The 15766-nt window shown below is 42.2% G+C and overlaps 1 protein-coding gene across 5 annotated transcripts in view; it reads right to left on the reverse strand.

Moving 5' to 3' along the window:
• Positions 1–15264, reverse strand: part of LOC129699681 (echinoderm microtubule-associated protein-like 4) — a 195144-nt gene extending 179880 nt beyond the window's left edge. For 2 of the 5 annotated variants that reach the window (XM_055639676.1, XM_055639675.1), the window contains exon 1: positions 14884–15260. In XM_055639676.1, the coding sequence (XP_055495651.1) occupies positions 14884–14908 (25 nt within the window). In that variant the 5' untranslated portion in view covers positions 14909–15260. Of the gene's footprint in view, positions 1–14883 lie in introns of all 5 variants that reach the window. The other 3 variants (XM_055639673.1, XM_055639672.1, XM_055639674.1) reach the window with 3 other exon arrangements.
• Between the last annotated feature and the right edge of the window lie 502 nt (positions 15265–15766).

The following is a 15766-nucleotide window of genomic DNA, read 5'->3' on the forward strand; positions in this document are numbered from 1 at the left end:
AGACACTTAAAAGAAAGGGAGATAGTGTTCTTTAATATTACTTACCTGGGCACCCGGAAAGTATTGATGTTGCTCTAGTGTGAAAATGAAAGTATACTTTGATGGGATGTCATGTTCTGGCCATAAACCTTTCAAATATTTAATTAATAAAGAAGAGATTTCAAGATATTGTAACTGGGACAATAACTCTGTGTAAATGGGAGCTGGAAGTTATATATTGGTTAAATGAGTAGTGTATGAAAAATTAAGCATAATGGGGGGGGGAGGGAAATGTGAATTCATTTTTTTTTTTTACTCAAAAGTTTTAAATCAACACTTTATAATTATTCCACAACATTTCAGAATTTAATAAAAAGCATTTGGGAAACCTAGTTCACAGGCATAAAAATCAGTTAAAAAAAAAAGAAGAATTCTGACATTTATTTCTGCAGACTGGCATATGAAAGTCAGGAAGCAATGCTTTAATTAAATATGCTTTGATCAAAGCACACCTATGCTGTGCTATTTATTCCCTGTGCTATTCCCATTTTTGAAAAGGTATGTGTTTGCATCACAGAACAAAATTAAAGACAGAAACTTCTAAACTTAATTTAAATTTCCCTTTAGTTTAGACGCCTTGAACTTTATCTCCCAAAAGCCTAGAACATAACAGCAGAGGTGAACCCAGCCATGATCTCATTGGTTGCAAGGTTAGATATAGAGGGTAGAGTCGACTAACCCGATTCCTATGCATCACATTATAAAAAATCAAATGATACATTTGGCTCGGTGTAAGATGTAACAGTACAATATTCAGATCAAAAATCCCTGCTTTTAAAAATAAATTTGCAATATCGCTGCCATGGGAACTCAAGTAGAATCTCTCAGTTAGTTTTCCAAATGCAATAGGAAATGTCCTATGTAATCCAAAGCAGCTTTACTACATGGAGTAATAAGATGCTACTACAAATCAAAACACTATGCAGGAGTAGAAATGCAGTAAGCAAGGTCATCTATATTCTAAATCTGTCTATAATCGGTCTTGGGGCTCAGGCTGCTCAGAAGCACGTCACATATCAATCATTCTGTTGCATCGCTATAATGTCAAGCTCTAAGTTCCTTCCTATAAATAATGTCATTAGATTAACCTTGCAGAAGGGAGAGGCTTACTGGGACGGTCTCCATCACTTTAACAAAGAGATTCAAAATATCACAATAAATTCTCTCAAGGTAGTGATCAAGTCGCAGAGCCTGCGGACTCGTCATTGCGGAGCTGGCCAACTTAGGAGCAGGGAGAGCTGTGGTGGCGACCTGCTGCAACCCGACCGGAGCTTCGGAGGCTCCGGCCGCAGGCCCGGTGGACAGGAACATCTGGAGCTCGCAGGTCCCTGGTGGGAGACCGCTTTTCAGAGCTCCCGCAACGGCAACTTCTCCCGCCGGAATCGCGGGGTTTAAATGACTCGGAGCGGGGCCTAACCTCGCCCGGCACGGCTTAAACGGCCGCGGGACTTACCAGCGCCCGCCGGGGGCTTTAACATCGTGAGCCCCAGTCACCTCGACTGCTGGACTGCTGGACCGCGAGAGAAGAACAAAGGGAAGAGATAAGACTTTTGCCTTCCATCACAGTGAGGAGGTGTTTGAGATTCACTGTGATGGACTTGTGTAAATTGTGTTAAGTGTGCGTCTTGGTTTTTTTTTGTATTGTCATGACCGTAGGAATGAAATTTAATGACAATCAAAAGGCATTCTAAGTTAGGCACATCAAAACAACGAGGCATTGGTTTATGATAAGAAGAGGGAGTTTTAAAAGGGATTTGGGAAAAATTTGTTTCTTTACAAATTCTTTGTGGGTGATATTTGGAACTCACTGCCAGAGGAGGTAGTGGTGCTATCAGATGCAATCAGTATGTTCAAGAGCCATTTAGACAGACAATGCATAAATGGATAGTAAGGGAACACTGACTTAAATGTAGGAAAAGGGGATTAGCGTAGATGGGCACAAAGGTTGGCCTAGATGTGGTGGGGCAAAGAACTATGCTATACATTTCTATGATTCTAGGTCTGGTGGCATGTGTGAAAAGAGAGACAGAATTGGCATTTCAAGTCAAAGATCTTTTGTCAGAACTGGGCAAAAGAGAAAATGTTAACTTAGACAACTTCACTTCCCCTTTTCCCAGTTCTGCATAGCATCTGCAAAATAAAACATTAATTATCTCACTGTGCACAGAAGCTGCCTAATCTATTTCCAGCTTTTTGCTATTTTTATTCAGCTTTAGGTTTAACTGAAACAGAATTTTACAGAAAAGACAGCATCGTTTCACAATATTTTTGAATATCTGTAAATTATGTTAATTGAAATTAAGTTACTATGTTTCATAAAGTGGCAGTGACAATAGTTATCAAATCATCCAGAAAGAGCCATATGAAGCCAAGTTAGGATTTTCCCTGGAGCATCCTGAAGCCATTCCATAAGGGTGGCACAATAGTGTGCCTGTCTCACAGCGTCAGACACGGGTTCGATCCCGACTGTGGCTGCTGTCTGTACATACTCCCTGTGACCGTGTGGTATTTCTCAGGCAACTCCAATTTCCTCCTACATTCCAAAGACATGCAGGCTTGTAGGTTAATTGGCTTATGTAAATTGCCCCTCGTGTGAAGGACATAAAGTGCATTCAGAAAGTATTCAGACCCCTTCACTTTTTCCACATTTTGTTACGTTACAGCCTTATTCTAAAATTGATTTAAAAAAATGTTTAACTCATCAATCTACACACAATACCCCAGAATGAAGAAGCGAAAACAGGTGTTGTGAAATTTTTGCAAAGCAATTCAAAAGAAATAACTGAAATATCACATTTACATAAGTACTCGGACCCTTTGCTATGACACTCAAAATTGAGCTTCGGTTCATCCCGTTTCCATTGATTATCCATAAGATGTTTCTACAACTTGGAGTCCACCAGTGGTAAGTTAAATTGTTTGGACATGATTTGGAAAGACACACACCTGTCTATATAAGGTCCCACAGTTGACAGTGCATGTCAGAGCAAAAACCAAGCCATGAAAACGAAGGACTTGTCCATAGACCTCCGAGACATTATTGTGTCGAGACACAGATCTGGGGAAGGGAACAAAATAATTTCTGCAGCATTGCAGGTCCCGAAGAGCACAGTGGCCTCCGTCATTCTTAAATGGAAGAACTTTGGAACCACCAGGACTCTTCGTAGAGCTGGCCGCCCGGCCAAACTGTGCAACCAGGGGAGAAGGGCCTTGACCAGGGAGATGACCAAGAACCCAATGGTCACCCTGACAGAGCTCCAGAGTTGCTCTGTGGAGATGGGAGAACCTTCCAGAAGGACAACTATATCTGCAGCACTCCACCCGTCACGCTTTTATGGTAAGAGTGGCCAGACGGAAGCCACTCCTCAGTAAAAGGCACATGACAGCTCGCTTGGAGTTTGCCAAAAGACACGCAAAGGACTCTCAGACCATGAGAAACAAGATTCTCTGGTCTGATGAAAGCAAGATTGAACTCTTTGGCCTGAATCCCAAGCATCACGTCTGGAGCATCCCAGCAGCGGCCTCTGCAGTCTGTCCGCGTTTTTATTATTTTCTGTCTGTGTTTTAATGTAGTTTTTGTTTTTTTTTGTTGGGGTGTGTGTGTGGGGGGGTGGGGGTAGGGTGGGAGGTGGGGGGAAACTTTTTAAATCTCTCCCTGCACTGGAGACCCGACCTTCTCTCGTCGGGTTTCCCTTGTCGTTGAGGCCGCAACGAGGAGCGGCCTCCAACAGGGGGAAGCCGGGGACTCAGGTGCCGACTCATCTCACCGTCGCGGGGCTGGCCGAGTCCGGAGCGGTTGGAGCGGGTGGAGGAGCGCTGCTGCTGCTGCTGCCGCTGCTGCTTCTGCTGAGTCGGAGGCTGCTGCTGCGTCGGAGGCTGCTGCTGCGGGTCTGCGGACGGCGATGCCGGGAGCCCGCGGATCCCTAGAGAGAGACCGCTTTTCGGGGCTCCTGCAACGGCGAATTCTCCCGCCCGAGTTGCGGGGTCGAAGAGCTCCTGGAGCGGGGCCTGACACCATTGCCCCGCGCGGCTGGAACGGCCGCGGGACTTTACGAGCGCACACCGGAGGCTCCAACACCAAGACCCGGTGTGCGACCTCGCACCACCCGGCGTGGCTTTAATGGCCGCGGGACAATCGCCATCGCCAGCCGGGGGCTTTGACTTTGACTCTGACATCGGGGGGGAGAGAGTGCAGTGGAGAGATAAGTTTTTTTTGGCCTTCCATCACGGCTATGTGATGGATGTTTATGTGAGATGTAATTATGTTGTGTCTGGGTCTATTTGTGTGTGATGTGTGGCTGCAGAAACGGCATTTCGTTTGGACCTCTGGGGGTCCAAATGACAATTAAATTGACTCTTGACTCTTGACTCTCTTGGATGAAACCAAGCATTGCTCATCACCTGGCCAATACCATACCTATGGTGAAGCATGGTAGTGGCAGCATCATACTGTGGGGATGTGTTTCAGAGGCAGGAACTGGAGTCAAGTCAGGACCGAGGGAAAGATGAACAGAACAACGTACAGAGAGATCCTTGATGAAAACCTGCTCCAGAGCATTTTGGACCTCAGACTAGGGCGGAGGTTCGCCTGCCAACAGGACAACGACCCTAAGCACACAGCCAAGACAATGCTGGAGAGGCTTTGTGACGAGTCTGTGAATGTCCCAGGCAGACCCCGGACTTGAACCGGATCAAACATCATAGGGAGGACCTGAAAATAGCTGTGCATCAACATTCCCCATCCAACCTGACAGAGCTTGAGAGGATCTGCAGTGAAGAATGGGAGAAATTCCCCAAATACAGGTGTGCCAAGCTTGTAGCGTCATACCCAAGAAGATTGAGGATGTAATTGCTGCCAAAGCTGCCTCAACAAAGTACCGAGTAAAGGGTCTGAATACTTATGCAAATGTGATATTTCAGTTATTTCTTTTTAATTACTTTGCAAAAATTTCTAACCCGTTTTCTCTTTTTTATTATGGGGTATTGATGATAAAAATATGAATTTAATCCTTTTTAGAATAAGGATGTAATGTAACAAAATGTGGAAAAAGTGGTCTGAATACTTGATTGCACTGTAGATCTAGTCTGTGTGGACTCGTTGGCTTGAAGGGCCTGTTTCCATGCTCTTTGCCTAGTCAGCCTGATTTTAATGGCTAAGCTCCAAGGTCATTTATAATTAATTGTGTAAAGGGCAGCCTGGTGGCACAGCGGTAGAGTTGCTGCCTTACAGCACCAGAGACCCAGGTTCAATCCTAACTATGGGTGCCGTCTGTACATAGTTTGTTCGTTCTCCCCATAATTCTGTGGGCTTTTCTCTGGGATCTCCAGTTTCCTCACATACTCCATAACATGCAGGTTTTTAGGTTAATTTTGTGGGAAGGATGCTGGAGTAACTCAGCGGAGTAGACAGCATTTCTGCAGAGAAGGAATTGGTGACGTTTTTGTAGGATAGTGTTAGAGACCCTTCTTCTTCGGATGGGTCTCAACCCGAAATGTCACCCATTCCTTCTCTTCAGAGATGCTGCCAGTCCCGCTGAGTTACTCCAGCATTTTGTGTCTATCATCTGTAGGTTAATTGGCTTGGTATAATTGTAAATTGTCCCTTGTGCATGTAGGATAGTGTTAGTGCGTGGGCATCTCTAGTTGGCTCGCACTCTGTGGGCCAGAGGGCCTGTTCATGCGCTGTATCATTAATCCAAAAATCTATTCCAATTCCTCTTTTTATTTAACATTTCATCATATTAATCTTTTTTTTTTATTCTCAAAGTTAAGTTTAATTTACTGGTTCATGTTTTCTTTGTTGATTTTGATTTTTACTATCACAAGTTCACCTATGAGACAATAGAGCATAAACTCTTCTCAGCAAACATCTCTCAACTCTAACAATGTATGAAGTCTTAATATTTGATCCCAACAACACTTCAGTTGTTATCGATAAGGTAACATACAATGCAATACATTTTTACTCAGCATTTTGGAACAATACAAGAATAAAAACACATTTTCAATAATATCGCAGTTACAAAGAAAGAGCCCAAAATAATTCAAGTTTCACTGGATTACAGGTATTGTCATAAAGGACCAATTGTTTTTCCGTGGTGTTCACCAATAATAATTAGACATTTAAAAGGACACGGTCAGATAGTCTATCGAGATTATTTGCATTGCAATAGGAGTAAGATGCAACAATTTCCAAGCTACTTTTATTCCATTTAGGCACAAAGCATTTCCATAATCTGCTCCTATAATCAACAAGCTATCCACAAATTACATGCAAGATTTAAACTGGCCAGAATGTACGTTAAAATGTATTCATATGGGCATGGGATGTTATTATAAATAGAACACATAATGGTTGACAGTTTATGTATAACCACAGCTGAGCGTTACCAGAAGTCACGAGATACCAGGATTGTATCTCTCCTCCCCCATTTAATGGTCAATAGCTATTCTCTTTAATTGATATTTTAATGTATTGTGGTTGTGTAAGAAATATTGAATTATAAATGTGTAATAAAACCACAAATTCTAAAGTTTCATTTCCCAATGTGTTTAAATACGGTTTTAAATTTTAAAAAGGAAGACTAATTTCCCCAATGTTTTTAAACGTTGCCATTGCTCTTATCTCTGGTTCCCCATTTCTTTATAAATGCATTAACATTGAATCAGAGTTATCCAGTATAGAATCAGGCCCTTCGACCCATCTTGTGCATGTTAACCAATATGGCATATTGGGCTAGTCCGACTTGCCTACATTCGGTCCAGAGCCCTCTAAAGCTTTCCTATCTATTGAATCCGCTTCAAAAGCTTCCTCTGGCTGATCATTCTCCAGTGCTCTATCATTCACTACATATGTCCGGCCCTGGTTTGACATTCTAAAATGCAACATCTCACACTTACCAAACCAAAATTCCACTTGCCATTCCTTGCCCCACCTTCTTAACTGATCTCGATTTTGTTGTAAATTTAGATATTCTTCCTCACTCACCACTATACGACCAATCAAGTCATCTGCAAATTTACCGACAAAGCTAACGATGATGTCATGCAAATGATTATTGCACTTAACAGCAATGGATGCAATACCAATCTCTTTGACATTTCACAGGCCTCCAAATTAAAAAAAACTACCCCTCTACAACTACTCTTTGACTCCTTCCTACAGGCCCATTAGCTTGCTCTCCTTGGATTTCATGTGATCTAAACTTCCAGTCGAGTATACCATGCAGGACCCTGTCAAAGGTCCAAAGATAATGACCACATCCCTGCCCTCATTAATTCTCTTGATGACCTCTTCAAAAATAAAAATCTATCTGATTTGTAGAACTCGATTTCCCATGTGCTATCCCTAATCAGACCATGCCTAATCAAATGCTGGTAAAGTCTTTAATCGGACTATTTTGCGCTAAACGTCATATCCTTTATCATGTATCTGTACACTATGGACGGTTCGATTGTAATCACGTATAATCTTTCTTTTAACTGGCTAACACACAACAAAAGGCTTTTCACTGTACCTCGGTACACATGAAAAGAAACTAAACAAGGTTCCTACTGCTGACGTCAGCCTTACCAGCCTGGCTTGTCTCTGCTGCCTTTCTTAGATAACAATAACATATCTAAGCATGTTTTCATTTGGCTGATGAAATCTGGTTATTGAAGGTTCAGTTGATAATCTTTTGTTATGGATTACAGAGTATATTCTCGACAATAAACTCAACAACAACATTGTTTTTCAGATTTTACCTATGATTAAAGCTTAGCTTCTAAAGTCTGACACATTAACCTCTAACACAAACACTTTTTTTTTTAAAACAAGGTTTCACAAGCACTTTGGTCTCCTGCTCAAGCTGTGCAATTGCAACTAAAAACACCATATGACCAACTTGATACCCAACACCATTTGTGGAGCAACCACATGCTATTTCACATTAAGGCAGAAATTATGACAAGCTTAAGCACAAACTATGTCCTGTTAAAGATCTTGAGATTTGTAACCCCCATCACTCCATGCTCACCAGCAGTGGATTTCAGTATTTGAAGCAAAAAAGTATAGATAAGTCTTACTTTAATGTACACAAACATTTTTTCTGCAAAAACTTAACCTCAAGGAAAAAATGTAAAATATTTTAACAAGGACCATTACTTCATTGGAGCCGATGACACGCGTACAAGTCAAGGTGCAGGGCTAAGTCACATTAACTCGGACTCCACAAAAATCACAAATAAGAGAAAAATAGATATATCAAAGGAGCAACAAATGACACAGATTTTGATAGACGGCATACTGTAATAAAATGGTTTAGGGTGACATGGTTAATGAAAGCAAGATATTGACAGTTGGCCGGAATAAGGATCTACTCTGTAGACTGTGTATTTATGTTGTACATTACATCTTATATTTGATTAATATAAGATGTCCTACAAATAAGAGTAAATATCATCACTGTTAGAAACTCAAATCTGTGCTCAGTATTCATATCATAGTTTATCCCATGAAGACAAGCCAGACCATTTGCAACTTTGAGAGATGTGATCAACAAAAGGGCAAAGTATTTGTCCACATATCCGCTCCATTTTTATAACTACCCACCTACAATACGTTACCCACCTTCCCATGTCTCACTGGCTATTTAATATTTATTCACAACATGATTTTAGTACTTTTAAACTATTCCAAAGTATTTCATTCGTAGCTTGTCACCCATATTCAACTCTACATAAGATTATGCATCACAATTATAAATCCTTATTCTCCTTTTAAGTTCCATCCATGCATGCATTTTGGATCCAAGGTTCAAATCCCTCAACCTTTCCCTCCTTCACAAAGTAACTTTAAACTTAGATTTAGACAAAGCCTTGAGTCGTGTCTTGTTACAGCTTGGTCAAAATCCATTCTTTAATTGATGATAATCTGAATAAGTTCCTGTCCATTATGTTTAGAGTAATTTGTAAACTCCAGTATCATGTATTTTCTTGGTGCAAATTTAGCAAAAGAAACCATGTACGTTTTATGTGAGCATAGGCCTATGCTGAAGCCAAGAATTTAACGACACAAATAACTAAGTACATCGTTATCAGAAATATACGAGACTGCAGCTTTAGATTAGACAAAGAAATGAAAACTGGAGTCATGTCAAATTAAAGCTATAAATGTTGAGACATACAAAATTGAAGCAACAGATCCAAAACTCAAAAAACTTAATCATAGGATTTCTTTAAAGAGGAAATTCAAAATATTTTCAGACTTAAAAGGCTTTGCCAACATTTAAATGGTAGAATTACTTTTATGCAACTACTGCAAGCAAGCTGGGTTATTGCTTTGTGGCATACTCCTAGACACCATTTATCGGCTTGGTAATTTACTCCCTGGTTTCAAGTGACATCATAAATCAAACAACCAAAACTCTGCAAGTGCAACATCGAGGTCATGTGAACTCTGACATTAAAATTTGTAACATCATTGCTTCTTACGACCATCCATAATGCATACCACACCCGTAATAAAGTTAAAACAACCCCAGTGACAGTCAAAACCAGCGCAGCTATTACATTGAGAAACCCACTTCCTCCAATGACTGTTGAACATTAACTTTCAAATAAATTATACATTGTGCTGGATAATAATTGAGAATGAAGTTTTCAATAGTTTCAACGTGGAAGTATTTTGCAATATCGTGCCTTACCACTCGGGAACCAATTAGTGTGCGCAATTTAACAATTTTTCACAGATGTCATTCTGTGGCAAAACATAAATCAAAACACAGCCAAATTTAAATTTTACATCAGAGGCTTAGTTTATTATTGTCACTTGCACAGAGCTACAGTGAAAAGCTTTTTGTTGCATGCTCTCCAGTCAAAGAAAAGTCTATACATAATTACAATCAATATGAAAAAGGGTACTGTACAACATTTACTGCAAGATAAAGTCCGATTAATGACAGTTCCCAGGTCTCCAATGAGGTAGATGAGAGGTGTAGATGAGAGGTCAGGACCGCATTATAGCTAGTGAGTGGGCAGTTCAGTTGCCTGATAACAGCTGGGAAGAAACTGTCCTTGAAACTGGAAGTATGCGTTTTGAAACTTGCTGTACGAGTTCAAGAAAGGCCATTTTGTTTGAAACTTGTAACGCCAGACCTTCCCTAAAGTAAGAAAGATTTTCAATAATTGCAGAGACATTTCCATCAGCTTTGATTTAAAATTTTGCCAATAAGAGACCAGTGAGCATTTGATACATGGAGCTCTTTTCCTCACAGCAAGGATATGCAAGCATACAACAATGTCAAACAATCCATTCATAGTATTTAAAAATGTTACATAGAAGTTGAAGAAAGTATATTTAAATGTCCACAGCACTATTACAATGTCATTAAAAATACAAGGCAATGGTTTATTGAGCGAGAAGATCATCCAACCATGTGGCAACATGCCATTTCGGAGAATATTGCAGCAATTTCCGCATTGAAATTAATGCACAATATATTTTAAATAACAAGGATTATAAACAAATATTACTGTTGCTATCATAGATTCTATAGATTCAGGATCAGTTCCAGTGGATTGGAGGGTAGCTAATGTTATCCCACTTTTTAAGAAAGGCAGGAGAGAGAAAACAGAGAATTATAGATCAGTTAGCCCGACATTGGTGGTGGGGAAGATGCTGGAGTTAATTATAAAAGATGAAATAGCGGCACATTTGGATAGCAGTAACAGGATCGGTCCGAGTCAGCATGGATTTACAAAGGGGAAATCATGCTCGACTAATCTTCTGGAATTTTTTGAGGATGTAACTAGGAAAATGAACAAGGGAGAGCCAGTGGATGTAGTGCACCTGGACTTTCATAATGCATTTGATAAGGTCCAACATAGCAGATTAGTGGGCAAAATTTGGGCAAGTGTTGGGGAGAGTGCTGACATGGATAGAACATTGGTTGGCAGACAGGAAACGAAGAGTAGGGATTAACGGGTCCCTTTCAGAATGGCAGGCAGTGGGCTAAGCTCGGTGCTGGGACCGCAGCTATTTACAATATACATCAATGATTTAGATGAAGGGATTCAAAGTAACATGAGCAAATTTGCAGATGACATAAAGCTGGGTGGCAGTGCGAACTGTGAGGAAGATGCTATGAGAATGCAGGGTGACGGAATGGGCAGATGCATGGCAGATGCAGTTTAATGTGAATAGATGTGAGGTTATCCACTTTGGTAGCAAAAACAGGAAGGCAAATTACTATCTAAATACTGTCAAGTTGGGAAAAGGGGAAGTACAACGGGATCTGGGGGTCCTTGTTCATCAGTCTATGAAAGTAAGCATGCAGGTGCAGCAGGCAGTGAAGAAAGTGAATGGCATGTTGGCCTCTATAACAAGAGGAGTTGAGTATAGGAGCAAATAGGTCCTTCTGCAGTTGTATAGCCCTAGCGAGACCACACCTGGAGTATTGTGTGCAGTTTTGGTCCCCTAATTTGAGGAAGGACATTCTTTCTATTGAGGGAGTGCAGCGTAGGTTTACAAGGTTAATTCCCGGGATAGCAGGACTGTCATATGCTGAGAGAATGGAGCAGATGGGCTTGTATACTCTGGAGTTTAGAAAAATGAGAGGGGATCTTATTGAAACACATAAGATTATTAAGGGTTTGGACATGCTAGAGGCAGAAACATGTTCCCAATGTTGGGGGAGTCCAGAACCAGGGAGTTGTGAGTTTGTGGAATTCTCTGCCTCAGAGGGCAGTGGAGGCTGGTTTTTTGGATACTTTCAAGAGAGAGCTAGATAGGGTTCTTAAAAATAGCAGTCAGGGGATATGGGGAGAAGGCAGGAATGTGGTACTGATTGGGGATGATCAGCCATTATCACTTTGAACGGCAGTGCTGGCTCGAAGGGCCGAATAGCCTACTCCTGCACCTCTTGTCTATTGGCTATTATAATATTCCTTTAATTAGAAATGCACGTTGGTAGGTGGGTAAACAAACAGCTGTGGGTAGTATATCTGCATTATCCTATTAAATTGCACCAAATGACTGGATTGGCAGCAACCTAATGACAACTAAAAAAAATGTATGATTGATTGCTATCACTGTTCCAATATTGGTTTATATTGGGAGAAGACAAGGACAAGCAATAACTTGAGCAAGAGCACATTTCAATTACAACTAAATTATGGTCATAAGTATTCAACAATTACAATTACTTCATCAGAAATATTGTTTACATTTGCCCAAATACTCAGAAGCATTACTCCATTCTGTCCACTATCACTACACACATAAGACATTACCAGAACTAAAAATGTAACTAAAACCTATGGAGACATGATAAAAACTGAAGATTTTAAAACTAAAGCTGCTATAATATTTTACTCGTAAATAAATAATTGGAAGAATGGAGGCACAAAGGCAAAATCTACATTAGGAAGACGTCAATTCCAAATGAAATTACTTTAAAACAATGTTGTCTGTTATTATCTCATTTACTTATTTCTGCCACCTCCTCTTGTTCTGGATTCCCATAGCAGAGGAATTGTTTCTTTGTTTTTACCCTAATCAAAAAATTCAATTAGATCACTCATCAACCTCGAGTCAGAGATAACAAATTGTGGAACCACTCCTCATAAATTCTCTTTTCAAAACATCATACCAAATCTACATTGCTCCACTTTCTACACCAGTACATATCTCAAAGGTCTCAGTTCTCATAATGGAATGGAGTACCTCTATACTTTCTGACAAAAAAATTCTATATGACTGAACATTTACTTTCTCACCTTTGCAATCCAGTCCTCTTGCGATAAAAGGCAAAACATTTAATTAGCATTTTTTGTTGTGCGTATGATAAAAAAATTCCTGTCGATGAACACCTACGTTTCCTTGCTCTTCAGCATCTCCTAGCACCTCACAATTAATATTCCTATTTGCCTTTCAAGATCCAAATGCATACCAGAGAAGTCAAAAACAAACTTCCTTTCACAAATATTGCTCTAACTGACAACGTTCCGACTGCTCACTCAGTCTTGCTGTTAGCACATCTATATCAATGTGTAGCCTCTCTCCCCGATTTGGATATTTGCAATTTTCCATTCTGAACTGACTGTTGCGCATTTCCAAAAATTACAATCAGCGCATCTATAATTTTCTTACAGCATGGATTACAACTGGTCCTAGAGATTTATTTCTTAAATTCCCCTATTATCATTTTTATAAAACTCTTATGCAGCTTTTTTTCCTAGTCCTTTCCTCATGCAAAAATACATGGTACTCATTTAACAACTCTTCCATTTACTATCTCACGACCATCTATCATCAATAATTCCATATTTTCATTACAATTCTTTTCTTCTATTTCTTTTAAATGTCTTTGATATTATTAGTTTTTTATATCCTTAAGATTTTTTTATTACAAAATATGCACATACTTTGTTTCCTATTTTGTTCACTTCAATATGCTGGATATACCAGTATTTACATACTTGAAAGCCTTTCCTTTTTGTTCAATACTGTCTGAACCTTGAGATTAAATATTGTCGTTAAGGGCTATATGGCAGTTTTGTTTCATACATAATACTTATTTGACATCAGCAAAATTTACCTTACTTTAAAGTTAGTTTATCCCTTCCTCTCATACCCGATATTACACTCAATATTAATTGATTGCCAGATGTATTATTGTTATTGGATTTTTAAAGTAATGCTGGTGTGTTACTCTTAAATAAACTCATTATGGTCCGCTTACACACCATTTGTAAACATGAGAAAACATTTCACAGAAATAACCCATTTGGTCCACCCAATCTATACTGCTACTGTTGTTCCTCATCCAATTATAACAATAATCAGATGTTCCTTTCCGCCTAAAATGTTTAGGCTCTCTACCTCAACTACTCTCTACGGCAGCAAGTTTCACCATCCATTCAATGGGTGCGGAAGTTTCAAGTCTCCATATTACCTAGTGACTAATGTAATCTGGTGGTGGCGGGTCGCTAGGTTTGCTCGTCCCCTTGTGTGGAAACCTTCTGCCACCCACGAAGAGAGCTGAATTATGTCTCTGGCTGGCACGGCTGTTGTACTCAAAGATACTAGAGAACATCAATTGAATCATCTAATCTAACTTTGTACTTCCCTCCACAGCTCGTGTAGTTTATCTAACGAACGTTTCAGCCACGTAGAGATCCACGTTAGGATCCACGTTAAACCATCAGCCGGGATGACAGCGGTGGCTGTGCAACTGGGAACCGCGGCATTTCATTTGCATTTGGCGAGGGGCATCGGCTAGTGCTTCGCTACAGGTCGTTCCCCAACTCTGATTGCGAGTGCAACTTCACACGGACAGGCAGGGGTGGATCAGTCTGAATCTGAATCCACCATTGCGCCGTGCAAGGGAATGAGGAGGCGGTTTAGGAAGGTGCCTGCGAATGTATGAACCTGCGGAGCTGCAGCAGAGATAGCAGCAGCAAAGATCTTAGCTCCGCTCTGTGATCTTTGGCAGCAAGGGCGGGTTGGGGGCGGACGGCAGCTCCTGTCCGGCGCTAGGACCTGGGGTCGCTCGCTGCCGCGGACGTCGAGCGGCCGCCCGGACACCAGCGGCCGGGGGGGGGGGGGACGCGGAGCACATGCAACCCACATCCCTTCACCCGGAGCGCCAGCTGTCAGCCCTGCTCAGAGCCGGGTCGGTGGCAGACACCGTGGATTTAACCGTATCTCTCTCTCTCCCACACACACACACACACAGCCCACAAAGTTAGCCAGCCGGTCCCGGGAGGCGGTGTTCGGGTGGTTGTCTCAGCGCCGCCGCCTCCCCGCTCTCGGCCATTCCTCCGCGAGCGGCGCCTCGCTCTGCTTTTCAAACAACTCACCCAAACTGCCGGCGAAACCGTCCATCGCGCGAGTGGCAGGGAACCGTCGGTCCGCGTCCGCTCCGGCTCCGGCTCCGGCTCCGGCTCCAGTCCGCCTGCCTCCTGCCGCCGCTCTGCCCGCTGCCTCTGCTGCTGCCGTCTCTTTCAGTTTAAATTCCTCCAGCTGTCCTGTCCATGGGACACACGGCGCTCCGCTTCACGCTCGGGGGAACCCGCGCCGCCTCAGCTCCCTTTGCTGCCAGAGAGAGAGAGCTTCGTCAATCAGCCGCACGATTATTTTTTTCTCTCCCTCCCCTTTCGAAACTCGAGCTGAAAGAAAATCACGCTCGCGCTCCGCCTTCGCCCCGGCGGCCACCGTTCACCCCGCCCCTACTGCGCAGGCGCAGCGGGGAAGCCGGCTTAACCCAGTGCCTTCTGGGAATTGTAGTCTCACATCACTCTCACCGCCCGCCAGCTCCCCTGCAGTCTCGACCAAAGATTGTAGAGCTCTATGATCTTTGGTCTCGGCATCAGCCCGCCAGCTCCCCTGCAGTCTCGACCAAAGATTGTAGAGCTCTATGATCTTTGGTCTCGGCATCAGCCCGCCAGCTCCACTGCAGTCTCGGCATCAGCCCGCCAGCTCCACTGCAATCTCGGCATCAGCCCGCCAGCTCCACTGCAGTCTTGGCATTAACCCTCTTACTCCACTGCAGTCTCGGCATCAGCACGCCAGCTCCCCTGCAGTCTCGACCAAAAATTGTAGAGCTCTATGATCTTTGGTCTCGGCATCAGCCCGCCAGCTCCACTGCAGTCTCGGCATTAACCCTCTTACTCCACTGCAGTCTCGGCATCAGCCCGCCAGCTCCACTGCAGTCTCGGCATCAGCCCGCCAGCTCCACTGCAG

Source organism: Leucoraja erinacea, chromosome 8 (assembly GCF_028641065.1).
Source record: "Leucoraja erinacea ecotype New England chromosome 8, Leri_hhj_1, whole genome shotgun sequence".
In the NCBI taxonomy this organism is placed as follows: Eukaryota; Metazoa; Chordata; class Chondrichthyes; order Rajiformes; family Rajidae; genus Leucoraja; species Leucoraja erinaceus.